The sequence below is a fragment of the Centroberyx gerrardi genome, chromosome 10, assembly GCF_048128805.1.
Source record: "Centroberyx gerrardi isolate f3 chromosome 10, fCenGer3.hap1.cur.20231027, whole genome shotgun sequence".
Lineage (NCBI taxonomy): Eukaryota > Metazoa > Chordata > Actinopteri > Beryciformes > Berycidae > Centroberyx > Centroberyx gerrardi.
Window position 1 is genome coordinate 795,549 of NC_136006.1, and position 21,361 is coordinate 816,909.

Sequence of the window (21,361 nt, forward strand, 5' to 3'; positions counted from 1 at the left end):
CAGCCTCAGAGTTAAAAAGAGTATTGTACTTACTTAATTCTATGTGTTGTCTATTAATGTCTTAATGATATTTTCAGTATTTTGTTGACTAATTATTTCTGTTCTTATCCCTGCTTATGTTCCATTTCTCTCCAACAGAGGAGGCTGATCTGGACCTGGATGTTCCCATGAGCACCCAGTACACAGCCAGGGCCGGCCGTGACGTAGAGGTGTTCATCCCCCTGAAGGGACGCCCCGCCCCCAATGTCACCTGGCGCCGCGGTGACCGCAACATGGCCGGCGACAACCGCTACACCATCAACAGCACTGAGCGCGCCACCACCCTTCTCATCCCCAAGGTTACCCGGGACGACTGCGGCAAGTATCTGCTGGAGATCGAGAACGGCGTGGGAGAATCCAAGATCATCACTGTTTCCTTGAAGGTTCTGGACAGTCCATCCACCTGCCTGAAAATGATGATCAAGAATGTGACGAGAGGAAAGCTGACCCTGAGCTGGGAGGCTCCTCTTATCGATGGCGGTTCCCCCGTCACCAATTACATCGTAGAGAAGAAGGCCTCCACCATGAAGGCCTACCAGGTGATCGCCGCCGAGTGCGCCAACACCTCCTACAAGGTTTCGGGCCTGGAGGAGGATGTGGCCTACTTCTTCCGTGTGTCCGCTGAGAACGAGCACGGCGTGGGCGACACCTGTGAGACCACCGAGCCTGTTAGAGCTACGGAAACCCCCGGAGCAGTTAAAGACCTGGTGATGGCGGACTCTACGAAGAACTCCGTTACCCTACAGTGGACCAGGCCGGACCACGACGGTGGCAGCCACATCACTGACTACATAATTGAGAAGAGAACCAAGGAAGACCTCACCTGGACTCTGGGTGCAACATGCAAGCGCTGCAGCTGCGAAGTGACAGGACTGAAGGAGAATGCCATCATGGACTTCAGGGTGTTCGCCAAGAACGAGAAGGGCAACAGCGACTTCTCCCAGGTCGGACCTATCACAGTGAAGGACTTCATCATTCCACCTGAGGCCAACCTCATTGACTACCCCAACGGAGAGCTGGCCGTTCGTGTTGGTCAGAACATCCACATCGAGCTGCCCTTCAAGGGTAAACCAAGGCCTGCAATCAGCTGGCTGAAGGACAACGTGCCTCTGAAGGAGAGCGAGAAGATTCGCTTCAGGACCACCGACAACAAGACTTCGGTGACAGTCAGAGGAGCCAAGAAGGAGCACGCTGGCCAGTACACCTTGGCTCTGGACAACAGAGTGGTCAAGAACTTCTTTGACATTAATGTGATCACCCTGGGACCCCCCTCTGCGCCTGTTGGTCCCATCCGCTTCGATGAGATCAAAGCCCAGGGCATCATCATCTCCTGGGACGAACCAAAGGAGGACGGAGGTGGCGAGATCACCTGCTACAGTGTAGAGAAGCGTGAGACCTCCCAGGCCAACTGGAAGATGGTCTGCTCCAGCGTCGTCAGGACCACTTTCAAGATCCCCAACCTGGTTAAGGGAACTGAGTACCAGTTCAGAGTCCGCGCCGAGAACAAGTATGGAGTCAGCGAGTCCCTCAACTCCTCAGACATTGTCGCCCAGCACCAGTACAAACCTCCCGGCCCTCCAGGCAAACCTGTGGCCTACAACATCACCAGCGATGGCATGACCATCCAGTGGGAGGCCCCCGGCTTCGACGGAGGCTCTCCCATCCTGGGATACCACGTTGAGAAGAAGGACAGGAACAGTCTTCTGTGGCAGAAGGTGAACTCCACCATCATCTCCAACAGAGACTACAGGATCATTGGTCTGATTGAGGGTCTGGAGTACTCCTTCAGAGTCTATGCTGAGAACAATGCTGGAGTCAGCCCAATTAGTGAACAGAGCAAGCACGCTCTCGCCATCTCCCCTGTTGGTGAGTACACACACTAAACACTAAATCGATATGATACTCTTTATTGTTCATCAATTGCATTACATCATGATTTTAAAACAAAACAAAAATGGATAAATCACTCCTTCCTCTTCTCTCTTAGATCCACCTGGCACTCCTAACTGCATCGATGTGACCAGAGACTCGGTCACCCTGCAGTGGGACGTCCCCAAGAGGGACGGAGGCAGTAAGATCGTGGCCTATAGTGTCGAGAGGCGCCAGGGCAGAGGCAGATGGCTGCGCTGCAACTTTACCGACATCAGCGAGACCCAGTTCACCGTGACTGGTCTGTCTGCTGGAGACCGATTCGAGTTCAGGGTGATCGCCAGGAACGCTGTGGGAACCGTCAGTCCACCTTCCAACTCCTCCGGATACATCATGACCAAGGACGAGAGCGGTACATATCTGCATGCCATGTTCTCATGTATTTGTGGAAGTACATGGATATTATCCTATCATACACATCTACCTCTTGTTTTGTTGTGTGCATTATTAATATTATTATGGTATTCAAGTAATAGATCCACAACAAGAGGAATATTAGGATTATACTATGCTACTGCTTAATGTTAAAAATATTATATAAGTAACAGTCCACGTTAACAGGATTCCCACATCACTATGGCTGATTTGTCCTTGTTTGTTCCCTGTGTGTCTCCAGTCTCTCCTGAGATTGAGTGGTCTGCAGACCAGGCTCTCACCCTGAGGGCTGGAGAGAATGTCAAGCTGAGCTGCAGAATCACCGGACGGCCCGTTCCCCAGGTCGGCTGGTACAAGGACGGCAAAGAGATCGACAAGAGGACCATGATTGACATTGAGATTACCACCAACATCGGCGTCAGCAGTCTGTTCATCCGCGACGCTGACAGGAACCACCGCGGCATCTACACCGTGGAGGCCAAGAACAGCTCCGGCACCAAGAAAGCTGACGTCAACGTCAGAGTACAAGGTTAGTAAACACCAGTGATACTGCAACAAGGTTGGCTGGAAGCACCTTATTATGTTTAAAACTCATTTTTACACACACACCTCTATACCTGTTTGTATTTACACTTCTCATCACAAAATAATCACAGCTCTTGACAAAAATATTAATAGTCAACAGAAATTTTAAGCAGTGAGTAAATATGTGTAAATATAAATAGGTACAAGATCACCCGTCAGTAATTAAACTGTAAGATCACACAATGAAACTTCATGAAATTTATTACAGTATATCAGATATCGTCTATATTCAGCCAATCAACTCCTCTGCTCCCTGTTGCCCTACAGATACCCCCGGACCTGTTGAGGGCCCCATCCGTTTCACCGGCATCACGGCTGAGAAGTGCACCGTGTGGTGGAACCCTCCAGAGAATGACGGCTGCGCTGCCATCACCCACTATGTGGTGGAGAAAAGGGAGACATCCAGGATCTCCTGGGCCCTGGTCACCTCCAAGTGCGAGGCTTGCTCCTTCAACGCCACTAATCTCATCAAGGGCAACGAGTACCAGTTCAGAATCTCTGCTGTCAACAAGTTTGGCGTGGGCAAACCACTGGACTCTGATCCCATCATCGCACAGATGCAATACAGTAAGTACAGTCACTCACAGGCTTACATACTGACACAATTCAGAATGTAAGTCATGTATACAGGATGTACTGTATGTGGTTTGGCATTTAAATGTAGCTTTTTTTCATGGCTAAATTTTTTTTAAAATACATTTATTCATTCAAGCATTTTGTATACTTTAAAAGTGTTTATAAATATAAATACATTTTAGTTTACCAAAACTTACCATGAATGGCTTGATAGCTATCATAGCTCAACAAGTCTTGTTAAAATGACTATAACTAACCAGTTTTGCCCTCTCTCCCCCAGCTGTACCTGACGCCCCTGGTACCCCAGATGCTACCCATGTGACAGGAGACAGCATTACAATGTGCTGGACCAGGCCCAGGACCGATGGAGGCAACGAGATCAAACACTACATCCTGGAGAGAAGGGAGAAGAAGAGTCTGCGCTGGGTGAAGGTTTCCTCCAAGAGGCCGATCACAGAGCTGAGGCACAGGGTCACCAACCTCACCGAGGGCAACGAGTATGAGTTCCGCGTCATGGCTGAAAACGGAGCCGGCATTGGACCTGCCAGCAGCACTTCCAGGCTCTTCAAATGCAGAGAACCAACTAGTGCTCCTAGCGCTCCCACCGTGGTCAAGGTAGGTCTATGGTAACACCACATGGGTTCCTGCCTGAACGTACAATCATGCCAAATGTGTTAAGTGATCTTGATAACTAATGAAAATGTACTAGTAAACTTTCTATAGTAAACTTTTTTTGCATGGCACTAAAAGCATTAGATGGCCCTTCATAATAAATGAATCCTTAACAAAGTTCTTAACATAGGTAGCCGGAATGTAGAAATCAGAGGTTTGGGTTTTAAACTACTCTCTCATCTCTCCTCTAGGTCATTGACTCCACCAAGTCCTCCGTCACTCTGGAATGGACCAAGCCGGTCTTTGATGGTGGCATGGAAATCATTGGCTACAACATTGATATGTGTAAGGCAAGTCTGGAGGAGTGGCACAGAGTCAACAACCAGATTTGCATCCACACCAGGTACACCGCCAAGGGCCTGGTGGCTGGGGAGCTCTACAAGTTCAGAGTCAGTGCTGTGAACGGATCGGGACAGGGAGAGTCCTCCGTGATCCCGAACCCCGTTCAGGCCCTGGACAGACTCACATCCCCGGAGATCGACATAGACGCTAGCTTCAAACAGACACACATTGTGAAGAACGGTGGCACTGTGAGCCTCAACATTGCCTTCCGCGGCAAACCAGCACCTCTCGCCACCTGGTCCAAGGCAGATGGGGAGCTCCCTGTCATGGCCGATGTCAACACCACAGATTCCTTCTCGACTCTAACCATCGAGGGCTGCACCAGGTACGAGGCCGGCAAATACACCCTTTCCCTGGAGAACAACAGTGGACGCAAGTCCATCACCTTCACCGTCAAGGTCCTGGACACTCCTGGACCTCCAGGAGCCATCAGCTTCAAAGATGTTACCTGCGGAGCCCTGACGATGATGTGGGATGCTCCCACCAATGACGGTGGAGCCCGCATCCATCACTACATCGTGGAGAAGCGTGAGGCCACCCGCCTGGCCTGGCAGGAGGTCAGCTCCAAGTCCTCTCGCCAGATGTTCAGGGTGACAGGTTTGGATATCGGCGTGCCATATCTGTTCAGGGTCATTGCTGTTAACCAGTACGGCCAGGGAGAACCTCATGAGATGACGGAGCCTATCGTGGCCACAGAGGAGCCCGCACCACCCAAGAGACTTGATGTAATCGACACCACCAACTCCACAGCCTCCCTGGTGTGGCTGAAGCCTGAGCATGACGGAGGCAGCCGCATTAGAGGCTACATTGTAGAATGCAGAGCCAAAGGCACCGACCGCTGGACCGTGTGCGGAGAGACCAAGTCCCTGAAGATGCTGGTGGAGGGTCTGATCGAGAACACAGAGTATGACTTCAGAGTCAAGGCCAAGAACGATGCTGGAATCAGCGAGCCTCAGGGAACCTTCGGCTCCGTGGTGATCAAGGAGCCTCGCATCGAGCCAACGGCCGACCTCAGCAGCATCACCAACCAGCTCATCACCTGCAAGGCCTCCAACACCTTCACCATCGACATCCCCATCAGCGGCAGGCCTGCTCCCAAAGTCACCTGGAAGCTGGAGGAGATGAAGCTGAAGGAGACAGACAGAATCTCCATCAAGACCAATACGGAGAGGACCACTCTGGTGGTTAAAGACAGCAAGAGAGGTGACAGCGGCAAGTACTACCTGATCCTGGAGAACGCTGCTGGAGTGAAGACCTTCACGGTGACGGTGGTGGTTGTTGGCAGACCCAGCGCTCCGACCGGCCCCGTGGAAATCTCCGGAGTCTCTTCGGAGTCCTGCACCCTGTCCTGGTCTGAACCGGCCGACGACGGCGGTACTGAGATCAGCAACTACATCGTGGAGAAACGTGAGTCTGGCTCTGCCTCCTGGCAAGTGGTTAACTCCAGCGTGAAGAGGACCACCATCAAGGTGACCCATCTGACCAAGTACATGGAGTACACCTTCAGAGTCTGTGCCGAGAACAAGTTTGGAGTCAGCAAGTCCATTGAGTCTGCTGCTGTTGTCATTGAGCATCCGTTCAGTGAGTACTGTTCACACAAACAGTTTAAAAAGTGTGTATTTCCTTAGATAGTATTTTTATTAGAAGCAGTGTAAGTCTATGGGAGTTCATTTTAGAGAATGAATGATGTCAAATATCAAATGTATTTGAGTTCAGAGCAAGATCTTTTGATAAACGAAAGACATTAATTTATCTGCAATTCCATTCTATTTATATTTATTTCAGGTAGGTTTAAGAATGTGTCAAATCTGTGATTATCATCATACACATTTGTTATGTGTCGTAACTTTGAGACACTAACACTCAACCTCCTCTTGCCTCTGCGCCCCAGTTGCTCCAAGTCCTCCTACTCGTCCAGATGTGGTATCTGTATCTGCCAACGCCATCAGCATCAAATGGGACCTGCCCTACGCCGACGGCGGCAGCGCTGTGACCGGCTACTGGATCGAGAAGAAGGAGAGGAACACCATCCTGTGGGTGAGGGAGAACAAGCTGCCCTGCCTGGAGTGCCACTACAAGGCGTCCAACCTGATCGAGGGCCTGGAGTACCAGTTCAGGGTGTACGCCATGAACATCGCCGGGCTCAGCAAGGCCAGTGAGGCGTCCAGACCGGTGGTGGCGCTCAACCCTGTCGGTAAGGGAAACATGTCGTGGAATTTATTCAATTTATTTGCTTTGCTCTGGGAGGAGCTAACAGAGAATAGTGGAAAATTACATACAACTCTCCTGCAGTGACACCTACAGGCCGTGTGGTGCATCGCTTATATTCACATTTCCTCTACACATCAATGTCTTCTTCCTTTATCAACAGTGCTTTTCTTTTTTCTTTTCTTTTCTTTTCTTTTCTTTTCCATTTACTATTCTAAATGAACAGTATTCATTTGGTAATCAACACTATTAAATGAAATCATAAATTATATAACTTATTTAAAACTTTTTGTATTTTTTTTTTGGGCAATTTTATTTCCATTTGACACACTGGATCGTATGTATGTATTTTTTTCCTCATGTCTTTACCCAAAGGTGTCCTTGCGACCCCCCTTCACCCCCCACCATCTACACATATCTCCACTACTCTCACACACACATACACACAGGTGAACATACAAATGCACATAATTTCTGATCAATATGGGTATATCCCCCCCCCAAAAAAACAAGATACATACAAAAAGATACATATTATTAACCTACAGGTTGAGGTGCAGTTCCTATAAATTTTCCAATTTTTGTTTTTCCATTCTTTATGTTTTGAGGTAAAGGAAGAAAGTCAGAATTTTATCTTGTTTAATATTATTTTTGGTAATACATCACATAATACGATGGATCCTTCCTGTCTCTCCTCAGATCCTCCTGGTAAGCCGGAGGTGACGGACATCACCCGCTCCTCTGTGTCGCTGGCTTGGTCCGTGCCTTTCAACGACGGAGGCAGTAAAATTGTGGGTTACGTGGTGGAGAGGAAAGTCTACAGCACCGACGAGTGGGACGACAACCGCTGGCTGAAGTGTAACTACACCACCATCACCGAGACCTACTTCACCGTCACCAACCTGGGAGAGGGAGAGACCTACGAGTACCGCGTCATCGCCAAGAATGCAGCCGGAGTCCACAGTGCGCCCTCCGAGTCCACCGGACCAATCACATGCAAGGACGAGTACTGTAAGTGTTGAAATTGATGTTTTTAGTAGGATAGGCTCAGGAACCTCTCTTTTTCGACGGGGTCCTGAGCGATGAACAATGATACAATTTGCCAGACTAAATATTTTTGAGCCCAAAAGTAATTTTAAATGTAGATTTAGATCTAAAAACATGGCTCCCTTACAAGAAACACATCAGTATATCACGGATTGGTTTATAACTTTTTGTGCACAAACATTAATATCTGAAAGTCTAAACCTCGTCGTCTTCTCTCACTGCAGCTCCTCCCAGAGCCGAACTGGACAGCAAGCTGATCGGAGAGACGATCACCATCCGCGCCGGGTCGGACCTGGTGCTGGACGGAGCCGTGGGCGGAAAACCAGAACCCAAGGTGTTCTGGTCCAAGGGAGACAAGGTGCTGGAGCTGGGAGAGAAGTACTCTCTGACCTACACCGCCACCAGAGCCATGGCCATCATCAAGAACTGTGACAGATATGACACCGGCAGATACATCCTGACCGTGAAGAACGCCAGCGGGATCAAGACGGCCGGCGTCAGCGTGAAAGTGCTGGGTGAGCAGACTAGATCCACGTCCGAGACCGAACTGCGATCACATCATTACAAAGACGAGCACTGGGACTTATTCAGTATCACTGATTTATAGCTATTGTTGACTCTCAACTACGTATCAGCAGATACTCAACAGTGTCAGCTGACTGCCAGCAAGAATCGTTTCAACAGACTATCAACTAAGTATTTTCAGTTGACTCTCAACTAATGTTCAACAAACTATCTGTAATTAATATCAACTAACTAGAAGTTGACTGTCAAGTAGACCTGCTCAAATTACTATCAGTGGACTGTTGGTAGACTTCAGTTAGGGTTATGTTTAAGTTTAGCTTAAGTTCAGGTTATAGGACAGTAAGGCAACTGACTCATGAAACAATTCCACATGTAGACAAGTTTAACTTTATTATCCATTTAGGAAGTTCATCTGGTCCCTGGTGCACAAACATACATACACAATAACAATAAGACATCAACAGATACATTTTACAGGTCTCTAGTAGTTGTAATCTAAAGTAAATAAGTAGGATTGTGTTTCTTCCTGCTGATATTCAACCGATTGTCAGTTGATGAAGTCTGTTGATCAGCACTTGAGATTCCCTTTATAGTCTGTGTTGGTTGAATTCATGTTGAGACAGATCTAGTTGACAGTCAGCTGACGTGTTGTAGAGTCAAGACAATCAAAATAAAGTGTTGTGTTATTCAGTGATAATCTAAAGCTCTGTCTCTGTCTCCAGACACGCCCGGGGCTCCAGCTGATAAGATTGTGATCAGCAGAGTGACGGAGGAGAAGTGCACCGTCTCCTGGAGGATCCCCCTGGAGGACGGAGGAGACTCCGTCACACATTACATCGTGGAGCGCCGCGAGACCAGCCGCCTCAACTGGGTCATCATGGAGACCGAGTGCAAGACGCTTTCCTGCGTCAGCAGCAAGCTCATCAAGAACAACGAGTACATCTTCAGAGTCAGAGGAGTCAACAAGTACGGACCTGGAGTCTCTCTGGAGTCCGAGGCCGTCATCGCCAGGAACGCCTACAGTAAGACACGGCCTTTTCTTTTAGTTTAAAAACTCCAGATACAAAACAAACCAAACAAAACCAAACTGGCCTTAATCTTATGTTCTTTTTCTTGAGATTTACTGTGATGTGTTTTGTAAAGTTGTCTTACAAGCCAAGGTTTAAAGTGAAAAGTTGTACAAACGGTATCTTAAAGCTGAATAAGTGAAATTTCTGACCACTAGAGGGCGACAGAAACCAGAACGCAGTTGTAAATAAAGCACAGCAAAGCCACTGTGCTATGGAGGCCTACTAATGACAAACCTAGCAAAACACCTTGCATAAAGGCTAACAGCTAAGCTAACTGTACCTACAGAGTCTCACCGGTTACCAGTCTCTCTTTGCCACATTGGAAATTAGTTTTGGAAACTTTATGTTATCCTTGATGATTTTTATTAATGCATGCATTATTTTTGATTATGTCTCAATGAAATCTGCACATAGCACACATTAGTTTCAGGGTCGGTTAGAAGGTCTCTCTATCGCTTATTGCAGGTTTAACTCAACAAAACACTTTAAAAAGCACTACTTTCGTTTCCTTTTACAAAACAAAATATACACAAGCAGTGGGAAACAGTTGTTGTCGTTCCTCTGACCCGCCCCCCCTCTCCCCCAGCCATCCCGTCGCAGCCCGGCACGCCGGAGGCCACCGCCGTGGGCAAGGAGCACGTCATCATCGAGTGGCTGAAGCCCGAGAGCGACGGAGGCAGCGAGATCAAGAACTACATGGTGGACAAACGAGAGAAGAGCAGCACCAGGTGGGAAACTACTGGACGGATGGATGGATGAATAAATAAATGAATGATTATCAGTGGCACCGTTTTATCTTTCAGTTAATGGAATATTGATGCATATATTCTCTTCCTCTGCTTCCATCGCTCCATCCCTCTGTCTCTCTCTTTCCTCTTTCTCTTTCTGGCTCTTTCCATCCCTCTCTCTCTGTCTTCCCTCTCTCTCTGAAGGTGGACCAGGGTGAATAAGACCTACACCATCTACGACACTCGTCTGAAGATCACCGGTCTGCTGGAGGGCAGCGACTACCAGTTCAGAGTGACAGCTGTGAACGCTGCGGGAGACAGCCAGCCGAGCGACGCCTCGCCCTACATCCTCTGCAAGGACCCTACATGTAAGAAGCTAAACTGGCTTTTATTTTGAAACTCACACTTCACAAAACCTACACTGGTGCAGGAAGAACTTTCTACTTTCATCTAAGTTTTTTCTTCAGCATTGCAGTGCAGTATTTAAAACCTCTTCCACCCTGCCGATGCTGCGGGTGGGACCATCATTACGAACATGTTGTGCAGCCAAGTTTTGTTCAAACCCACACAACTTTATTTTAACTTCTAGTCTGGATCCCAAGGTTTCCAAAGATACTAAACATGTCAGGCTGAATTACAGGGAAATGTTTATCACATGATGCACAATACATCTAGATCTTTTTTCAATTGATCTAACGGTGCAGCCATGAAAAATGGCGTCTTGGGTTTGAATATTTTAATATAAGCAGTTAGAGCTTGAGTGAAGCAGATACAGAATATGAATGTGACGTTTTCATACAGTATGTAAAAAAATAATTTCTAACTTTGAAGCTACTTAAGAGGAAATTTAAGGGGAAATCAGGGTGCAGTAGGTTGAAATCTTTGAATATAAAAATGAAAACAATATCTCTGCTTTCTGTCATGGAATCAACACTGACTTTTCATCTTGTCTCATGTTTATCTTTAAAACAGTTCCTTAGAGAGGAAGAATTATGACACGTTTGACATAGATGAATGAATGTAACACCACATCCTGTCTCTGTCTCCCAGACACGCCGGCTCCGCCCTCGGTGCCTCGCATCACGGACACGACCAAGCACAGCATCAGCATGACCTGGACCCGGCCCATGTACGACGGCGGCTGCGACGTCACCGGCTACGTGGTGGAGATCCTGGAGGAAGGCTCCGAGCAGTGGTACCGCGCCACCGCCAAGGCCCTCAAGACCAACGAATACACGGCCGCCGGCCTGGCAGCCAATAAGAAGTACAGCTTCAGAGTGGCCGCCATCAACAGCAACGGCACCGGGGAGTTCAGCGAGCCGAGCGCGGAGACGGAGCCGGTGGAGAGAGTCGGTGAGTTAAACCTGGGAGTGATGTCACAAAATAATACATCACATATAGAGTTACAGAAGAAAAGGAGAGTTTAACCAGACTTTCAGGAAGGCTCATCAGTAATTTATGATTTATGATTAGTTATTGTAATGCTACAGAGTTTCAGGATTTTTGGACTCTAGGTCACATTTTATTTGGATAGTTCAGTGTTGATACTCAAGTTTGTATCAAGTGACTATAATGTGTCACTAAAAAGTCTACAGAGTTTCAGGTGATACAATAGTGTGAAAATGTGTCTACTGATATTCAGTGTCTGGGCTCGGGTTAATCTTAGGGTTGGGGTTAATGTTAGAAGTGGGGTCGGGTTAAGGTTAGGTTTAAGATCAGTCTAATGTCAGGTTTAGGGTTACATAGTCTGTAGAGATGCAGCAAATAGGCAAGTAATAATAATAATAATAATAATAAACTTTATTTGTATAGCACCGTTCATACAAGAAATGCAGCTCAAAGTGCTTTACAACAGAGAAATTACATGCACCAAGTGCTTCACATAAAACTTGATAATGATAGTGAGAATAAGATAAAGAGGAGAAGAGAATACATAAAATGCATCTTCACATGAAAATAGACATAGAATGAGCATAACATAAGATGGAAAATAAAACCCACTGTAAAATAATAATAAAAATAAAGTTAAAAGTTAAAAGTGACAAGTGACACTTCTTGAACATGTACTTTTTGTCACCTGATATTAGTTGAATAATATTTGGCTATTCAAATTAAGTGTTACATTCCTGTAGAAATTCCTGTCTCCAAAACATAATCTTTTAAGAATATAGAAAAACTGCTTGTTTTTCCAGGTGACAGCCATGTATTCATGACACATTACATCGTATTATTAGAGTATTTGGCTCTTGACTGACTATTAACCCCCCCCGCCCCCCCCCAGACATGCCGGACCTGGAGCTGCCTGACGACCTGAAGAAGACGGTGTGCCTGCGCGCCGGAGGAACGCTCAGGCTGTTCGTCACGGTCTCCGGCCGGCCGACGCCGGTGCTGGCCTGGAGGAAGAAGGGCGTGGAGCTGCAGAGCCGCGGCTTCATCGAGACGACCGACAGCTACACCTCTCTGGTGGTGGAGAAGGTCAACCGCTACGACTCCGGGAAATACGTCGTCGAGGCCGAGAATCCGTCCGGCAAGAAGACGGCCACCATCCTGGTTAAAGTCTACGGTGAGGTCATGCAGGAGTCAGGGGTCAGAACATAAGAAATGCACTGACTGATGTATGGAAGATATGACTACTAGTGTTAGGCTTATTACCGATATCAAATATCGTGATATCACACTATTTTCTGTGATATCACTGCGATACTTTGACTTTCGCATTTTGGATATTGCCCAAGCCTAACTAGTATCTCTTGAATTATATTTATTATTGGAATATTTTACAATAAATATGATTGTTTATATTCAGATTCCTTGTAAAGAGTCCTATGTATTGAGGTGATGAAATAAAATAAGTCACCGTCTCCTCAAACGGTAATTTAATCTGTTCCTTGCTCGTTCCTGTCCTCCAGACACTCCCGGGCCTCCGGGTTCTGTCAATGTGAAGGACTACACCAAGGAGTCTGTCGTCATCACCTGGGACGTCCCGAGCATCGACGGCGGCGCTCACGTCAGCAACTACATCGTGGAGAAGCGCGAAGCCAACATGAAGTCCTACAAGACGGTCACCACCGAGTGCAGGAAGACTCTGTTCAGGATCACCAACCTGGAGGAGGGAGCGCACTACTTCTTCAGAGTTCTGCCGGAGAACATCTACGGTATCGGTGAGCCCTGCGAGACCACCGAGGCGGTGCTGGTGTGCGAAGTCCCGTCCGTTCCTCTGGACCTGCAGGTCGTCGACGTCACCAAGTCCACCGTGGTCCTGCGCTGGGAGAGGCCGCTTCACGACGGCGGCAGCAGGCTGACCGGCTACATCGTCGAGGCCTGCAAGGTGGGATCGGACCGCTGGAGCGCCGTGGCGAGCGTCAAGGCCTCGGTGTCCCAGTACACCGTCCAGTCTCTGACCGAGAACGACCAGTACCTGTTCAGAGTCCGGGCCACCAACAGCAGGGGGGTCAGCGAGCCCATGGACATCGTCACTCCCGTCACCATCCAGGAGATCAAAGGTACGGCGACACCCGTCCACATGCTGACATCACCGCAGTACGGTGGCCATTTTAGGACATGCTCAGCCGCCTTTGTCAGTCGTAGATCTACTTTGTCAGATTTAGATGGAGTTGCATCAGGTTCACCTTTGCCAATTGCTGCTGTGACACCTGAATTTCCCCTAGGGGATCAATAAGGTTCAATCTTATCTTATCTTATCTTAAATGCCACAGTCTCAGGTGAGAATACCAGTAAGAATTTGACAAACTAAGGATTTGACCTGACCTCTCCACAATACTTTGATCCTCCTTTTGCAGTGATGCCCAAGATCGACATGACCAGCCTCCCTCAGAAGATGGTTCACGTCCACCGCGGCAAACCCATCGACCTGAACCTGCCCATCCGCGGCCGGCCGCAGCCCGTCTGCTCCTGGTTCTTCGGAGGCGCCAAGATGAAGGACAGCCTGGAACGCATCAAGATCGACAGCAACGGCAAATACACCCACCTCATCGTCCGCGATACAACCATCAACGACACAGGAGACTACAGCCTGGAGGTGAAGAACAGCGTCGGCATGGCAACTGAGGTCATCAAAGTCATCATCCTCGGTAAGCAGATGCTGTTCACTTTCTACATGCAAACGATGGTTATATACAAGTATGTTGTTCTAGTATAGAAATGAGTTTTGAGAGATTTAGCAGTTTATGTAAATGTTCACATCACACACAACATGATGGACTCTAACCAACCGTCTCCTCGTCTGCCAGACAAACCCGGCGTCCCGGTGGGTCCGGTGAGGATCGATGAGGTCGACGGAGTGTCGGTCACTGTCAGCTGGGAGCCTCCGGAGAAGGACGGCGGAGCCAACGTGAGCGGTTACGTGGTGGAGCAGCGCGACGCGCACCGGCCCGGCTGGAGCACCGTGTCCGAGTCGGTGACACGGCCCTGCTTCAAGTTCACCAGGCTGAGCGAGGGAACCGAGTACGTGTTCCGCGTCGCTGCCATGAACCGCTTCGGCGTCGGCAGCTTCCTGCAGTCCGAGGTGGTGGAGTGCAAGAGCGCCAAGAGTAAGTTCTCTTCTAACCCGTGTCGTGGATTTATTACATCAGTGGTTATCAATGTGCGGTCCGGGGACCACCAGGAGTCCTTGAGCTGGTTCCAGGGGGTCCCCAGCAAATTGATGAATTGTTAAAATTACATTATTTTATAATTTGCTATTAGTTTTAACCATCCTATTGAAAAAGAAAGATAAGCTTATCTAATTTCCCTTCTCTCTCTCTATCCGTCATACCTTCTCTCTTTCTTTCCCACTTCTGCCTCTGCTTCTCTCTCTCCATCCCTCTCCCTCTCTATCCCTCTCTCTCTCTCATCTCTCTCCCTCTCCATCCTTCTCTCTCTCAATTCCTCTCCATCCCTCTCTCTCTCTCCATCTCTCTCCCTCTCCATCCCTCTCTCTCTCTCCCTCCCTCTCCCTCTCCATCCCTCTCCCTCTCCATCCCTCTCCCTCTCTCTGCAGCCATCCCTGGACCTCCCAGCAGGCCTGAGGTGCTTGATGTGACCCATGAGGGCATGACCCTAACCTGGCACGCGCCTGAGGACAACGGCGGCTCCACCATCGCCGGCTACATCATCGAGCGTAAGGAGGCGCGTTCAGACAGGTGGATGAGGATCAACAAGAACCCCGTCACCATGACCAGGTACCGGTCCTCCGGACTGATCGAGGGCCTGGAGTATGAACACAGAATCACCGCCATCAACTCCAGAGGATCCAGCAAACCCAGCGAGAGCTCCGCCATCACCGTGGCCATGGATCCCATCGGTACGTTCTGCAGGCTTCATGTCCACTCACTGGTAGAACAGGAAGGTTTGCTTGAGGGATTCATTGATGATGATCCTATCCACACCTGTTGCTGCATGGGTTCACAAACCGTCCACACTTTGCTTTCTATTTGGATATAGTTTGTTTTCTTTACCCACCAATGGCAGCACTGGGCACAATTAATGTTTTCTTCTTCACTGATAGCCAAAGTGAACTAGAGTTTGGACAGTTTGCTGACAGACTCATCTGCACAGTTCTCAAGAAAGTGTGACAGACTTTACGCCCGGACTTCCGTTGTCACCATAGCAACTAACCCTTAAAATTCCACGATCGCCATTTTATGCTGTGCTAGCCAAATTACCATGGGAAAACGTGGAAGAAAAATTCTATCCATTCAAGTTCTGTGGCTGGAACTGTGACAGTCACAGTAAAAACATATTTGGCCGTCTAAATATATTTTCCAACAGAGCCTCCAGGTGCTCCAGTCCAACTCAGGACCACCAGCAGGACCTCAGCGTCTCTGGTTGGGATTCCTCCTGTAGAGAACTGGTTTATCGGTGCAGAGTTAGTGAAGTGACCAGCTGTTGTCTTGTGTTGAACAGAACCTCCAGGTTCTCCGGTGCAGCCCAGAGTCACCGACACCACCAGAACGTCTGTGTCTCTGGCCTGGCTGCCTCCTGAAGAGGAGGGCGGCTCGGTGGTCACCGGCTACCTCATCGAGATGCAGAAGGTGGACCAGGTGGAATGGACCAAGTGCAACACCACTCCCACCAAGATCTGCGAGTACACGCTGACCCACATGCCCCAGGGAGCCGAGTACAAGTTCCGGGTCATGGCCTGCAACGCCGGTGGACCTGGAGAACCTGCTGAGGTTCCTGGAGTGGTTAAAGTCCAGGAGATGCTTGGTAAGAGAAACCGTTACACTGACATGGTTTATTCACCTCATTCATGCTGTATTTAGCTTCACGTTTTCTGAAAGAGTTTTTGTATTTCTAATTAATGTGATCTACACAGTATACTTACTCATTGTATTAATATGGTTGCTCTGATTTTTTCTCTCTTTTACTGAAACCGCCTATCATAAGCTCAGTACCAACTCTCTCCATCTCCTCTTCAGATTATCCCGACTTTGAGCTGGATCGTATATACGAGGAGGGATACGTTGTCCGGCAGGGAGGCGTCATCCGTCTGTCGGTGCCCATCAAGGGAAAACCCGTTCCCACCTGTAAGTGGACGAAAGACGGCCGCGACATCTCCCACCGGGCCATGATCGCCACCCACGATGACATCACAGAGCTCATCATCAAGGAAGCCCACAAAGACGACACTGGCACTTACGACCTGGTGCTGGAGAACAAGTGCGGCAAGAAGGCCGTCTACATCAAGGTTGGTGTTGAAGTGTGGAGGAGCGCAGGCTGACCGGATCACATCACTTCTCAAAACATATTTGCACAGGAAAACATATTTGTAATGTTCCTTTATGTCCTGTTTATCCCAGTTTATAATCCTATAATTCTGTTTTTATTTTATTTGATCTTTTTATTCCTTTTTATTTACTCATGGTTACTGGTTAACTGACCAACTGGTTGGTTTGTTAGTTAGATAATCAGGCTAAATTTATAAATGTGGTAAAGGTATAAGTCTCACAATAAAGTCATCTACATCATTAGTGATTAAACTGGTTAATTGGCTGGTTGTTTCATTAAGTTAATCAACATTTATGTATCGTCGCTGCTGGGTGAAAACCTTGTATCTCCAAATGTCAACTTTTCTGTAAATAAGAAAAATAGCCTTGTTTTTAGCTTAATGGCCTTGCATTTTTGAGTTTATCCAAATGGTTTTGAATGGGAACAGTTGTAGAAATTTCTCATTCTGTAGAGGAACATGTGATCCTTCAACTTAAGTTAAAACATGAAAATCCCTAGAATTTGAGTTAAATGGTTTTCAACTGACAGCAATGATATGTGTGTGAAAACAAGTGTGACAAGAAAGTCATCAATAGAGCGTAAAAACTAGAAACAAACAGGGCATATGTATATAAAGCTGTATAAAACTTAACGCTAACTTCCTGTATGTTAACCCCGCCTCCAGGTGAAGGTAATTGGCCGTCCAGACATCCCAGAAGGCCCTCTGGAGTTTGACGACATCCAGGCGCGGTCGGTCAGAGTCAGCTGGAGGCCTCCTTCAGACGATGGAGGCTCCGACATCCTGGGATACATCGTGGAGCGACGGGAGGTTCCCAAGGCCGCCTGGTACACGGTGGACTCCAGGGTGACGGAGTCCTCTCTGGTGGTGAAGGGCCTGAAGGAGAACGTGGAGTACCACTTCAAGATCTCCGCCGAGAACCAGTTCGGCGTCAGCAGATCCCTCAAGTCCGACGAGGCGGTCATGCCCAAGACACCGCTGTGTGAGTGTCGATCACTTTTGTCTTCCTTTTGGTTTCAAGACTCACTTTTCATTGCTATTCCATCCTCCAGTTGACTGATGTCAGTCAAATAATATAGTGTTTGTCAAATACCAATGCATTTTGGTCACTATTATTATGAACCAGTGGTGGCCTTATAATCTCCTCAGAAATAACTCATACAAGGCTTACACAAGGTATATAACACATTAGATAAGAAATACAGGATAAGATAAATTAAAAAAAACGAATAAAAAGAGATAAATTGTATAAGAAGAGAGAATAAGTAAAGACTTAAAATGCATAAAAAGAGAATATAGATCAAGTTGCATAGGCAGTGCAGAACAAAAAAGTTATAAAAGTTGTCAAAGTTGGGGCGCTTCTGAGATGAGTAACCCAACCTAAAATCACCTGATGAAATAAAAGAGGCAGTTCTAAGAGTGTCATTTATGCACATAACACATAACAATGTTCTGATGTCAATAATTATTGTAAATATTAATGACCATAATAACACGTATCCTCCCCCAGGCCCACCAGAGCCTCCCAGCAACCCAGCAGAGATCATGGACGTGACGAAGACCACGGTGGCCCTGTCCTGGGCCCGGCCGCGGGACGACGGAGGCTCCAGGGTCACAGGATACTACGTGGAGAGGAGGGAGGTTTCCACGGAGAAGTGGGTCCGCCACAACAAAACCCACATCACCACCACCATGTACAACGTCACCGGCCTCATCCCCGACGCAGAGTACATGTTCCGAGTCGTGGCTCAGAACGACGTCGGGCAGAGCGAGCCCGGTCCCGCCTCCGAATCTGTCGTCTGCAAAGATCCATTTGGTGAGTGACAAACTACATTCATATTTTCTGTCTGAATAAATAGATCTAATGTCTGAGTAAAAGAGACTTTGAATGAGACATTAGAATAAATTTAAGTCAACAGTGGATTTTTCGGATTGTGTACAACCAGTTGATTTTATGCAAGTTCTGTTTGTCCGAAAACATTGTCTGATAATTTAATCCATCACTTTCCAAAGAATCCTATTCACATAGCCTGATCTGAAACATTAATCAATGATGGAATACTTTTTATTCATAGGGTTTGACTATTTGAATGAACATTATCTTTTACCTACAGTTCTTCAGTATGCTTCTCCATAAATCTCATAGCCTGTCTTCCACTATCTGTTTCCCAGACAAACCCAGCCAACCAGGAGAGATCGACATCATCTCCATCACCAAAGACTGCATCACCATCCACTGGCTCCGGCCTGAGTATGACGGCGGGAAGGAGATCCTGGGCTACTGGATCGAGTTCAGACAGGCGGGAGAGAGCGCCTGGAAGAAGTGCAACAAGGAGCGCTCCAAGGACCGTCAGTTCACCATGGGCGGCCTGATGGAGGCCACCGAGTACGAGTTCAGAATTTTCGCTGAGAACGAGACTGGACTCAGCCGGCCGCGCAGGACGCCCATGGGCATCAAGACCAAACTGAGTGGTGAGCGGATGCAGAATTCAGCTGCCATCAAGCATTACAAAGTCCTTTGAACATTAAGCAATGATTTGTGTTGCATTTTCTTTGTGTTTTGCATTTCTGTGCTTTATATATGCATTGAACAGTATTTACTGTACAGAATCTTAGAAAATATCAATGTTATACATATTTTACAGAACAATAAAATTGGGCTTTAACATGTATATTGACAAATGCCTTACTCTAAACTAAACTTTGCTAATGTTTCTGTAGTTGGCGAGGCTCCAGCACTGAAGGAAGAAATCCAAGACGTGACCACCAAGCTTGGCGAGTCCGGCACTCTAACCTGCGGCATCATCGGCAGACCTCTGCCTGAGATCAAATGGTACCGCTACGGCAAGGAGCTGATCCAGAGCCGCAAGTACAAGATGAGCTCCGATGGCCGCAACCACTCCCTCAGCATCCTGACGGACGAGCAGGAAGACGAGGGCCTGTACACTTGCAGGGCCATCAACGAGGCCGGAGAGATCGAGACCAGCGGCAAACTGCGTCTCCAGGCCGCACCTCAGTTCCACCCAGGCTTCCCTCTGAAGGAGAAGTACAACACCGGCTCCGGAACCAGCCTCAGGCTCCACGTCGTCTACATCGGACGGCCCATCCCCCAGATCATGTGGTTCTACGGCAAGAAGCCACTGAATGCATCGGAGAATGTGATCATTGAGAACACAGAGAGCTACACTCACCTGGTGGTGAGGAACGTGCAGAGGAAGGCCAACGCCGGTCGCTACAAGGTGCAGCTCAGCAACGTCTACGGAACCATCGACACTGTGCTGCGTGTTGAAATCCAAGGTATCTTATTACTACTGTCTGTTAGTAGTAGTTTGAATAATGTCACATTTGTAAATGTTTTTATGTTATTAATAATACATGGTAAATGTGTTCCCAAGTTTGTAATCAATGAATAAATATTCCTATGTCTGGATATATAAATGAGGAGACCTTCCACTCACGTTTCTTCCCACTCTCTCTGTGTCCATCCAGATAAGCCATGCATCCCTGAGGGCCCCATCGTTGTTGACGCGCTGCTGAAGAGCTCCGTCATCATCAGCTGGAAGGCTCCCAAGGACGACGGAGGCTCCATGATCACCAACTACATCGTGGAGAAGCGTGAGGCCAAGGAGGGAGAGCAGTGGCACCTGGTGTCCTCCTCCATCTCCGGCACCACCTGCCGCGTCCCCAACCTGATCGAGAACGCCGGCTACTACTTCAGAGTCTCCGCCCAGAACCAGTATGGAGTGAGCGAGCCTCTGGAGATCCCCTCCGTCCTCATCATCAAGAGTCCATTCGGTGAGTGGTGGGCGGCTGTCCGATTTTTACTGTTGGAATGACTTTTAGTGTATAAATTGTATTTTGTTGGAAGGTTAATGGTAGGATGTTAGTTTACGTATTTTGTTTACCATTCTCTGAATCATTATTACATGATTTAATTATTTCCGGTTATTTTTGTCTGTTATATATTATATCACATGCTATATCACATCAACTTTACTAACATCTCTCCACTAACACGGAGAGCATTATAATACCATTCCTGTTTGTTTCTCAGAAAAACCTGGCATCCCCCAGCAGCCCTTCATCACCAGCTCCACCAAGGACTCCTGCGTTGTCTGCTGGAAGCCTCCAAGCAGCGACGGAGGAGCTAAAATCTCCAACTACTACCTGGAGAAACGCGAGAAGAAGCAGAACAAATGGATGTCAGTGACCACCAAGAAGATCCAGGAGACCACCTACGAGGTCAAGGGTCTGATTGAGGGCTTCGAGTACGAGTTCCGCATCAAGTGTGAGAACATCGGAGGCGAGAGCGACTGGAGCGAGATCTCTGCACCTATTATCCCCAAGTCGGACCAGTCTCCTCGTGCTCCCACATTCAGGGAGGAGATCAGGGACATGACCGTGAAATACCACGCCAATGCCACCTTTGTCACTAAGGTGATTTATCTATACTACGTTTGGTTTGATTTCAGTTATTTGCCTGCTGTGAAACACAATTGTTTCATTCCAAAACACTAGATTTACTTCATGTCAATACA

The 21,361-nt window shown here is 47.8% G+C and overlaps 1 protein-coding gene across 1 annotated transcript in view; it reads left to right on the plus strand.

Moving 5' to 3' along the window:
• Nucleotides 1-21,361, plus strand: part of ttn.2 (titin, tandem duplicate 2) — a 234,276-nt gene that overhangs the window by 204,567 nt on the left and 8,348 nt on the right. The window contains exons 223-248 of the mRNA XM_078286142.1: nt 139-1,905; nt 2,027-2,320; nt 2,585-2,872; nt 3,196-3,495; nt 3,785-4,119; nt 4,368-6,099; nt 6,410-6,712; nt 7,426-7,737; nt 7,998-8,288; nt 9,021-9,320; nt 9,955-10,096; nt 10,301-10,464; nt 11,147-11,449; nt 12,378-12,659; nt 13,006-13,599; nt 13,897-14,187; nt 14,347-14,646; nt 15,096-15,398; nt 16,001-16,303; nt 16,516-16,784; nt 17,490-17,805; nt 18,334-18,639; nt 18,996-19,295; nt 19,545-20,120; nt 20,313-20,618; nt 20,878-21,260. Coding sequence (XP_078142268.1) covers nt 139-1,905; nt 2,027-2,320; nt 2,585-2,872; nt 3,196-3,495; nt 3,785-4,119; nt 4,368-6,099; nt 6,410-6,712; nt 7,426-7,737; nt 7,998-8,288; nt 9,021-9,320; nt 9,955-10,096; nt 10,301-10,464; nt 11,147-11,449; nt 12,378-12,659; nt 13,006-13,599; nt 13,897-14,187; nt 14,347-14,646; nt 15,096-15,398; nt 16,001-16,303; nt 16,516-16,784; nt 17,490-17,805; nt 18,334-18,639; nt 18,996-19,295; nt 19,545-20,120; nt 20,313-20,618; nt 20,878-21,260 — 11,060 coding nt within the window. The remainder of the gene's footprint in view (nt 1-138; nt 1,906-2,026; nt 2,321-2,584; nt 2,873-3,195; nt 3,496-3,784; nt 4,120-4,367; nt 6,100-6,409; nt 6,713-7,425; nt 7,738-7,997; nt 8,289-9,020; nt 9,321-9,954; nt 10,097-10,300; nt 10,465-11,146; nt 11,450-12,377; nt 12,660-13,005; nt 13,600-13,896; nt 14,188-14,346; nt 14,647-15,095; nt 15,399-16,000; nt 16,304-16,515; nt 16,785-17,489; nt 17,806-18,333; nt 18,640-18,995; nt 19,296-19,544; nt 20,121-20,312; nt 20,619-20,877; nt 21,261-21,361) is intronic.